Source organism: Nestor notabilis, unplaced genomic scaffold (assembly GCF_000696875.1).
Source record: "Nestor notabilis isolate BGI_N333 unplaced genomic scaffold, ASM69687v1 scaffold1234, whole genome shotgun sequence".
Classification (NCBI taxonomy): Eukaryota; Metazoa; Chordata; class Aves; order Psittaciformes; family Psittacidae; genus Nestor; species Nestor notabilis.
The window spans coordinates 14332-25273 of NW_009924003.1; the positions used below are offsets into that span (position 1 = coordinate 14332).

A 10942-nucleotide genomic window follows, 5' to 3' on the forward strand; every position below is an offset into this window, starting at 1 on the left:
CTGTAAGATAAACACCACTTCTTTTAGGACTAACTAATGCAGCACTTCAATTCTTTCCAGTCCTGGTATTCATTTAGACTGCTACCTTTTTTTCACAAGCTAAGGTAAGAATAAGGCCAAAAGTCCCACTAACCCAAAAAGTATAAACACTTCTGCATGAGATTTGTTTTCTTATCATACTCTATTGAAATCAAGCAATTTGCCTAGCTCTTTTTTAGTAAAGTCAGCAGATTTAAATATGTCTAGTTGTCTTGGGGGTGGGTGCAGTAGAGCAGTTAACCAACTTTAATCCATGTCTGTTCTTTGTTTAGTGTGCAATTCTTTCTCCAGCTTTTAAAGTGAGAGAATTCTCAGTGACAGATGCTACACCATTCCCGATATCTTTGTTGTGGAACACGGAAGCAGAGGACACTGAAGGGTAGGTAGCTCAAACTACAGTTCTGTGAAGCTTTTGGCCTTCATAATTCAAGGATAAAGTTCTTGGTTGCATGTAAATTAGGATTTTGGCATTCTGATGCTGAAAGTCCATAGACGGTGTACTAGAGATTGTTGATGTTGGAGAGGCTTGTATAAAGGCATGCACTGAAATTTTAGCCATAACTCTTCATGTTAAAAAACAAAGATTAAAAACCAAGTGATTGAATGAGCTATGAGCCAGGATCTTGTCTTGCGTTGCCCTTACCTGGTTGTCAGGTTTTGGAATATGAAATGAACTAGAGCAACTGCTGGCTCTCAATCCCACTTTACTTTCTGGCTTTTTTACTCGAGGTGTTCCTAAGACCTATCTGGATTCTTGTTTTAGTTGGAACATAGTACACCATGGAAGAATTGTGAGCTTACATGGATGCTATTTGTCTGGCTGAAAAACAGACTCAAGGATTTAACTCTTAATGCTTTATAAGAGAAATGTCTTGCAATTGCAGTGTCTTAAGACTCAGACCTCTCTGCTATTAACTATGCCATGCCTGTGGGAAATGCAGCAGCTGTCTAGGATGTAAAGAGGTCTGAGTTCTAGAGGTCATCAGTCTAAAGGGACCTGTTCATGCCTTTCTCATGTTCTTTGTAATTTGGCCCTTTTTTCTGTTTTCTATGTATATGCAGAACCTAATTATTCTGTCACATGCTTCTGAGACTAACCTGTGAGTTCACATTCTAGGTGAAGCTCTTACTTTGTCACATTTAGGTAATTAGATGAGATCCTTCCATACTTAAGAAACAAAACTTAGTTGGAAATTAGAATCAGACTGATATAGTAACAGACAGACCCTAGAGGAAGAACACTAAATAAAGCTGGTTGTCTTTCTGTCAAATCAAGGAATGAATAATAATCTGGTGTCAGGGTTCTCAGCTGAGCCAGAGGAAGTAAATGAGTATGGAATTAACAGGGCTATAATTAGCCTTTTGAGATGAACTGAGGAAGGGTGCAAATTATGATTTAAATTATGCTATTCCAAGCTCAGAATGTCTTTTGCAGGAAACAGGTTTTGGAGGTCTACTGATAGTCTGTCACTGAATTGCCATCTACATCTAAACTTGCTTTTGAGACTCAAAATTGGTGGAATAGGACAATTATGCAGTACAGTACACAACAGTATTTTTTTTCCTTCCAGTACAGCAGTGAATTATCCTTCTTGGAATTGTTTGGACAGATAAATGTGTCCAGACATGATGTTTCTCTGAAAAGTTCTGACCCTAGATCAAAGTTTTTCAGCTCCAGTATTCTGCTAAAAGTGATATTTCTCTTTAATTACAGGGTTCATGAGGTCTTCAGCAGAAATCATGCAGCACCTTTCTCCAAGGTTCTTACATTTTATAGGAAAGGTCCATTTGAGTTAGAAGCTTTTTATTCTGATCCTAATGGAGTGCCATATCCTGAGTCAAAAATTGGTAAGTAATTGTCCTGGAAATGGTGTTGTCTCACATTGTTTGGTCTTAAATCAGTCCTGTAATTGTTGTGTATGGTATATATATATGGTTATTTGATTTATATATTTAGTTTTCTTGTGTCTTAAGGGCTCAATTTTCAACTTTCCCACTCAATAGATAACTGAATCTGGACTTCATATGTTGTTTCAGTCCAGTGAAGAAATGAGGGGGAACTACAGCCTAGTGCTAGAATGGGGCTATCACTACAACAGATAACTTTTTAACTTCTTTTCTGCTTATCACTAAAGCAAGCTAGGAATGCTTCAAAAATCTCCTGCATGTAAAAAATTTGAACATGTCTGGAGTAACTATTTGTTGTTTTTCTCTTATACTTTCTGGGTTTGATTTAATGCTGAATAAGTTTTTTATCAAGGCAGCCTGAAATAGTCGCAGCTACAAGACTACAGTATTGATTTGAATTGTCTAAGTAATGTTTATAAGCACCTCTTTCATCCTTTTTGACAAATTAGAACATTGACAGTCTTACAAAGAGTTTACATTGTGGTTAGTTAGAAAAAGATTGTGATTGTAAAGACAGGCAAATTAAATAATTACTTTTGAGTTCTAAGCATGCAAGTAAATGTATGTTTTCATGTAAAATTAAAATAAAGCTATTACTAGTTGTCAAGTAATTGCTAGGTTTTGTTAGAAAGCTCAAATTTGTATTTTTCAGAGTTGTAAAAGAAATGACAAAGCTTGGTTACGTATTTGACAATATGGTTGTCCTGTTGGTTTACAATGCATGTAAAATGCAGCATCACCAGAATTGTGGTGTTAAGCTTTATAAATATTCTTAAAATACATGGGAGAATATATAGGACAAAAACATCTCCATCTGATTTACCAATATTTAAGCTAATGCCTAGTGCACTGCAAAGCTAACAAAAGCAATTATCCTAACAGGAGGCATCAGTTATTTTCTCTATTTCAAAGCAAATGATGTAGTTATCTCACTGAGAGTCACAAAGTTCAAGTACCATATGACTTTAGAAACCACCTGAATATTTCGTAGTTACAGAAAAAAGAGACTTCCTCTCGTGTTAACTCTTGCCATAAAGACTGATGGTGGGATTTGTGAGTGTTCAATTTATATGGCTTTAACAAACAAGAATGTTCTGCAGACTTTTAAGAACAGAACTGGGAATAAGACTAGTTTCAGCTTACTCACACATTTAACTCTTTGCTCAGAACAGAACTGTTAGTAGCCTAATGAGTGAGGCAGTAGATCTGATGAGAATGCCAAAAGGGAGGACAAGTCGTAACTCCAGTATTCTTGGATTTAGAAGTTGGGGGGGGGGGCAGGAATTACATTCTTCAGCCTGTAAAGTAAACAGGTAAAAGCTTATCTGCTTGTGGTTTAGATCTATTGAAGGAATGTGTGTGAGCATGTGTAATTCCAGCCTGTGATGAAAATCGGTGGACTTTGTGGCTATACAAGTACCATAATCTCCAGGCCATTTCGGTTATTGACATATAACCATGTAGCAGGCAGGAAAAATGTGTCTGCTCGTAATATCAAGAAGATCTGATTCTTCTTTACTGTTAAACTAGCTGTTGGTCTGTTTCTTAGTTTCATTGTACTTCTTTCAAGTATTGCAGGAGTTACAAAATAATTACATTCTGCCCTAGAGTAAAACAATAGCAGACTTTCATGGATGTTAGAAGCTGCAATGTGCACTTCTAGAAATACTCTGTTGGGCAGTAGCTTGTAACAGAAAGACCACTTAACATTGGCATTGGACTAAACATTTGCGTAGTTTTCTTTCATCCTGCTATAGCATCATAGACAATATGACTAAAGGGGAGTGAGCTTTTTTTATTTACCCTGTATTACTAGTGTCAGGAGAAACTACCTTATAATAAAATTCTCCCTTTTGATTTGTAAGGTAAAGCTGGCTGAAAAGTAGCATAGTTTTGGTTGCCCTTCCCTGCCGTCCTTTTGAGGGCCATGAGATTGGCACAGAGGCTTCATCAAATATCTAGAAAGTGTCCCCTACAAAAAAGAGATGTATTTTCCTGGCTCTGTAATATTATGTATGTAATTCCAGTGTGTGAGTGTTGGTTCCTTTGTATTTAGGTAGGTATGTTATCCAGAATGTGGCAGCCCAGAAAGATGGAGAGAAGTCTAAAGTCAAAGTGAAAGTCCGTGTCAATACTCATGGCATTTTCAGTGTGTCCACTGCATCTATGGTAGAACCAGTTAAAAGTGAAGACAGTGAAGATGTCGGTGTTGAGACTGAAGTGGAATCTCAGGACCAGAGGCCTATTGAAAGCTTAAGTGATGTAAGTTGAGCTCAGTTGTGTGTGAATGTCCTTACTGATGAAAGCGTGTTCTGCTATTGCACACTTTGGAAGAAAAATACCTTCTTCTAAGGAGAAGTTAGCCTCTAAATGAGGTTAACTTTGAGATGTGCATAGCTTTCAGGAAATACAGTGCCTTTATAAGAACAGGAGAAAACTTGTGTTGTCTTGAAACTGTGGATTTCAGAATCAGCTATTGAGCAGACTGCTAAATAGCAGCAGATGGATTGCTTGAGGGTGGGGTTGCTTACAGCTGCTGTAGTTATTTGACTGTTGTAAATAGGAGAGCTTGGTTTGGATTATTAGTCATCCATGTTCTCTGTTAAAAGAGTTTGTGTGCAGTCCTTTGTGAAAGGGAGAGCTGGATTGCCCTAACATTGGACACTTTCAAGATTTAGCTGGTCAGGGTGCGGGGACATCTAGTCGAGGTCATGCTTTGTGTAGGAAGGTTGGACCAGATGATTCTTGAGGTCCTTTCCAACCTGGTATTCTGTGATTGTTCTCTACAGCATTGAAGGGGAGGGGAACACTGGGGAATACTGCAGCATTGTTATTGTGTACTTGATGTTTTAATAGTTTTCTGAGGGGGGGAAACTTAAACCGCTATGACTCAATAAACTAAAAGCCACTTTTTGTAAGAGAAAGTGGTAGCATGTGCACACACACGCGCGCAGGTATTATGCTGCCAAGCCTGGCATTTGTAGCATTTTTAATAAGTCCTCTGAACTTGCACCTAGTCCTTTTATCCGTTAGTGAAAGCGTGTGTTACTGCGTGTGCGCAGAATGCTTGTAGGGCACTTTGTATGGCATGTGCATCAGAAGTGAAGTGCCCTCTAATTTTTATTAAATACAAGTGCACATGCCTTCTACATCCTTTGTGCCTGGGCTTTCATTTCAGAAAAATATCCAGCAAGAGAACAGTGAGGCTGGAACACAGTCCCAGGTACAAACTGATGGTCAGCAAACGTCACAGTCTCCCCCTTCATCAGAACTTCCCTCTGAAGAAAACAAAATCCCAGATGTCAAGAAAGTGAGTGACCCTTTAACTCTGTTGAAAATGTTATGCTATATAATGGTGGCTTTTAAAATAGTAACATATTCCAGGAAAAAGTAAGCAACTTGGTGCTTGGAACCTTTTTCATTTCTATACCTTTTCTATTGTGAAAAATAATGCATACATCTCATGATGATTTTTGTAGAGTTTGCAAAAGAATTCTTGCAAGAAGTTTCTCCCACTTCCCTGTCTTTATGCAGCGAATTTGTTTGGGTTGCAAACATTTCAGTTTGTTTAATGGCTGTTAAAGACCAAGGTTATTAGGCCTGCTGAAGGAAGCTGGGATCAGGAATTCATGAACCTAAGAGGAAATAATCTATGTGAAAAACATAAACCTGCATGATATTGTTGGTAGTTTGCTGTCTTCATCTGTAGAAGATGAGAAATGTTTTGGGTTAAAATTTTACCACTGTCAGCATCACTAGTATAGTGGTAAGCTATTGATGCACACTTCTAGAAAACCTGCAAATACACTGTATATCTGAGAAACATCCTTCCTGTAGCTCAGTATTTACTGCCCATGAAATAGACTGTAAGGAGAGTAGGATAGGAGGTGGAATTCCTTGAAAGTGCCTCGCAGGTGTGTTTTGAAGATTCTGAAAGAACACAGAAAATCTCTGCATGTTCTTCCTGTGAATGTTTCTTCCATCAGTGCTGTTACATCAGAAGGAAGTCAGGGAAATCATCTTATTTTTCTTCTCTCCAACTCAGACAAATGAGAAGAAAGGTGATCAGCCCCCAGAAGCTAAAAAACCCAAGATAAAAGTGAAGAATGTGGAACTACCTATTGAAGCTAACTTGGTTTGGCAGTTAGGAAAAGATCTCCTCAATATGTATATTGAAACAGAGGTGAGTTAGAGTGTGGTTTAGACTGCTTTCTTGCTTGCAGTTATTAACCATTCATCTGCTTCTGAAGGCAAGCTCTGAGCTTTTACTGTAACCCTGGAGCATGAACACAAATAATTTGCAGTTAGCTAATATACAGTCCAACCTTAACACAAAACTGACATGTTAATCAAAAGATTGAAGCATGGTTTATAGCAATAATATCAGAGCACTGATCCATGGCATGACATCACAGATTGGATCAAGCTGTTGTGATCCAGAGAACTGCAACCTATTTCTTCAGATGAGTCCGCTGCATAGAAATGAGAATTCCAGCAGTTCTGTCAGCCAAAGCCTTTCAAAGCTTACTGTGTTTACAGGAGCTGTGCACTGAAGAATGCTATTAGAACATAGTGTTTATTTTTAATTAAGTTATTTTCTGTGGTTGAACAGGGAAAGATGATCATGCAAGATAAACTGGAGAAAGAAAGAAATGATGCAAAGAATGCAGTGGAGGAATATGTGTATGAGTTCAGGGACAAGTTGTCTGGACCATATGAAAAGTTTGTTTGTGAAAAGGTAGGTTATGGTTTCAGGAGCTTCTCTGAAAATGCTAGTATCAAATATCTGTTTTGTATTCCTTGGTTCAGCTTTCTTATAGCCACCCTGGAAACAGTTGAAAACCATAACTCATTTGAATGATGACTGGGACCAAACCAGAATTAGTTTTATGCTTAGCAAATAGTACACAGCCCTGAAAATAAATCTTGTCACAAATAAAGTTTTGTTTCCAGAATAAGTTAGTGACTAGAAAGGGGAGCTATGTTGCTGTATCCGTAACGAAAAAATGTGAATTAGAGCTGCACTCCAAGCACTGGCCTAATCAAGGACTAAAGGCTATAAATGCTACCTGTGTCGTAGATGTGTTTCTCAGTTCAGAAGCTGGTGTGGTTGAAGTGACTTAATTGGGCAAAAACTGCAGTAGAAATGTAGTTTTTATATAGGAGGTTAAGAATTAACATATTTACCCGTGTCCCGATACTGCAAGACAAACACAGTCAATTGGTGCATATTTTGGTGCTTGACTTGTTACATTATATTGATGCATAGGATCTGCAGGGATTCTCTGCACTCCTGACAGAGACAGAAGGCTGGCTGTATGAAGAGGGTGAGGATGAAGCTAAGCAGGTGTATGTGGACAAATTAGAGGATTTAAAGGTAGGTCTGTTAGTATGTCAAAAATGCAAAATTTCCAAAACATTGTCCAAAACAACATTAGTGGCTGTTAATGAATCCCCTAACACATAGGAATTGATTTTTCTAGAAATTGGGTACTCCAATTGAAATGCGCTATCAGGAAGCAGAAGAACGTCCGAAGCTGTTAGAAGAATTGGGACACAGGCTCCAGTATTATGCTACAATAGCTGGGGAATTCAGGAAAAAAGTAAGTGACCTCAAAGTATCTTTCTTTTTACCACACAGTTTCACTGAGGCTTGCCAGCTGGCAGGGGCTTCAAATACACCTCTCAGATGAGCTGCAATCTACTGTTATATAGGTCACAAATTTAACATGGCAAATGTTTCCCAGTACTCAAAACTCTTGCACAGTGTGTTGTATCTTCAGTTGCTTGATACTTCTGGATGCTTTCAGGCTAAAAAGGACATTCTTATAAAGAGCAAGGTTTAAACTGTGATTCTTGACCTATTAAAAGCTAATTGTCATTTTCTATAAGTGTGCTTCTCTTCCAGTTCTTTGGGGAACAAGATTTGTGCCATGGTGAGAAGCATTAGTATAAAAGCTACTCAGGATAAACTAAAGTATCCAGCTTTATTATGTGTGGGTTTTATTTGCTTGCTTTTGTTTTGGGTTTTTTTGCCATTGCTATTTGAAGATTACCTTTTTGATGAGCATTTCTGCCTTTAAAAATTTACCTCATGGGTTTCAATTTAATGAATTGTAATAAGGCCTGAATTGCCTCACAAAGCTCGAGGCAATTCAGTTCAAGATTGAGGCTTGCATCAGAAACAAGTACATCCTCACAGCTATAGATTACAAAATTAAGTGAAGTCATTCAGTATTGAAGCATTAACATTCACTATGACATAGTCTTTAAATAACTAGCATCATTGAAAATAGTACATTTAAGACTTGAATCCATATTTAGAATTCTGAATTAAATCATTGGCTGTGTTGCCGGGTAGGTTCTTCTCCTGATACCAGCTAATTATGTAATTGTGAGATTGTAGGGAGTGCACATACAGATAGATGAACAACTCTGTTTCCCTTCTGTGTACAGCAGACTACCCTGGCCCCCCATGTAAGGCTCCAGGAGGGAAGAGATGTTTTTGTATCAGCCCTGTTAAGAATATTGTATTTTGAGAAGCCTCTATTCCCTCTGTGAACTAGGTTTCTTGTTTGATTATTGGGTCAAAGGAGCTTTATTTTGACATCTGTATTTCTTCTTGTGGACTGCAACAGATCTGGCTTGTAGACAACCTCTATTTATTTTGAAAATAAGTAAAGATTATAAGCTGTAAATAACCGGGATAGTCTTGTTCACATAACTAGATGACAGAAAACTTGACATTATTAACTAATACCAAACATTTGTATTTGGGCAGGATGAGAAATACATCCATATCGATGAAATGGAAATGATGAAAGTAGAGAAGTGTGTTAGTGAAGTGGTAGAGTGGATGAATAACGCTGTGAGTGCACAGGCTAAGAAGAGCTTAGATCAAGATCCAGCTGTGCATTCAAGTGAAATTAAGGCAAAGCTACAGGTAAGTACCATAAGAGACTAAATTTAGAGGCTAATGCAAAAGCTGGACTAGTAACTGTCCCTCTTCCCCAGTTTAATCTTAATTGCTCCAGTGTTCTTAAAAGGTGGTTAGTGTGGACAGAAAGAGATTTGATAGAAAGCAGAAGAGCTGCACTACAAAATACACAAATCTGTGGAGCTTATTGGCATTTTATGTCTTCAGTCACCTTAAAAACTTGGGTTGTTTTGAGTGTTACCGGTAGGCACAAAATAAGTCTTAAAAAACCCCACGTAAAATCCGAAATAGTGGGTTGAAGAACTTTGGCCACAGGTCTTCAGAAAGTAGACCTGCTGATTTATTTCATGGTACAGTAAATACTTGATAGTTTGGACTTGGGAAACATACAGAAGCAAATTTTAAAGTCTTTTGGGCGCAGGACTCTTCACAGTAGTGAAGCTGATGATTGGGCTGGGCCAGCCCTGTTGGCAGATCCCCAACCTTTGTTCAGTCTTGGGAACTGGCTGCAGTCTGAGGAAGCCGCCATCTACACATGCCAGAGGCATCAAAACAGGACATTGCCCACAACATGTTCTTTGCACGGCATTGTTAGCTAAGGAATGACAGTCCTTTAACATACATTCTGACTACATCTTTTCCCTTTTTTTTTTTAGGAGTTAAACAATGTCTGCGAGCCTATCGTGACACAACCAAAACCAAAAGTTGACTCTCCTAAGGAAGAAAACCCATTAAATGACCGAGGTGATTATAAAGCTGAAGACATGGGAGAAGATGACAAAAATTCCGAAATGCCTCAACAAAATGGTGAATGTCATCCGAGTGATCAAAACACCATTAGCATGGACTTGGACTAACCCACTGCACTTGCAGCAAGTTATTTCATCCCATGACGGAAGATATTTTTGCTGTCATATGTGATGGGGGGGTGGGAATGCATTGTTCTGGGAACTATTTATATTTTTTTTCTTAAGACTTGTCTGGGATATGTTGTGTTAAGGGAGGAAGAATAGTAATAGTGTTGGTCATGACTATCCTAAAAGGAAAATTGCCTTGGTAACTTTCAGATTCCTGTGGAATTGTGAGTTCATACTAAGCTTCTGTGCAGTATTTAACCATTTGCATCACTAAAGATGAAAAGAAGCCTTAGCTCTGATATACACTGCTCCTTCAAAAGGTTGTAATCGAAACCTTCGTAGGCATTTGTAGATGCCAAGGTAGTTTTCTTTCATCTGGACATCTAATTGGGTATGTCAATAAAAAGCCAGTGTCTGTCCCATTCATAAGGACTTACCAGAAGAAATCCTCTGTTCTAAGGTTTTTGATTATTGCAGTTCAAAGCACTTACCAGATAATAAGATGGTGAAATGTGTTAGTAGCATGCAGAAACGCTTACGTTTCATCTCTTGCTAAAGAATACATTTTTCATGTGGGGTACATAAAATGAAGGAAATGCTAATTCTATTAGTGTTATTGTGAAGCTTTTTAATGAGCTTTAAAATAAAGTTCATTTTACTGGTATCTCCTGGTTTGTTGAGTTTGACAATTTTCAGTACTTCTGATGTAAGTGTTGCCCTTCTCACAGTTTACTACGGGCTTTTTGTTCTGTGCATGAGAGTCGTGAAAAGGCTTAAAACTATCATGCTTTAGCACAAAACAGTCATGCAGTGAATTGGAAGTAACTCAGCTGTTAACACTTTTCTTTGCCCCAGGGGTTGTACAAACCTGAAAAAATCTGGAAACTTCACAGATGTTAAGGCATAGGATGAAATTTGTAACACACAACCCTTTATCTTAGAGACAATAATCTGCAGTTCAGAATAAGATGTTAAAGCCTGATTGAATACGTAGGCCATGCTCTGCTGCCTTTTCTTACAGGCTGAACCGAAATGGTAAATGAGATTTCAGCCCATTCTTCTGAGCAAGTGGCTCTGGTTAGACCTTCGTAAAAAGTTCTAAAAATCAAGAATTCCTCTCAAGTAAATCTCCATCTGTTGAAGAAGCTTATTTTTAGGTACTTGGAGTAGGGGAGGATGCTGACAGAGATGGCTTGTATCC

At 38.2% G+C, this 10942-nt stretch overlaps 1 protein-coding gene across 1 annotated transcript in view; it reads left to right on the forward strand.

Moving 5' to 3' along the window:
- Window positions 1-10405, forward strand: part of HSPH1 (heat shock 105kDa/110kDa protein 1) — a 24269-nt gene extending 13864 nt beyond the window's left edge. Inside the window, 10 exon segments of the mRNA XM_010012417.1 lie at window positions 312-418; window positions 1754-1887; window positions 4004-4209; window positions 5126-5257; window positions 5993-6130; window positions 6560-6685; window positions 7217-7324; window positions 7431-7550; window positions 8729-8890; window positions 9541-10405. Coding sequence (XP_010010719.1) covers window positions 312-418; window positions 1754-1887; window positions 4004-4209; window positions 5126-5257; window positions 5993-6130; window positions 6560-6685; window positions 7217-7324; window positions 7431-7550; window positions 8729-8890; window positions 9541-9741 — 1434 coding nt within the window. The 3' untranslated portion in view covers window positions 9742-10405.
- Window positions 10406-10942: the final 537 nt, after the last annotated feature.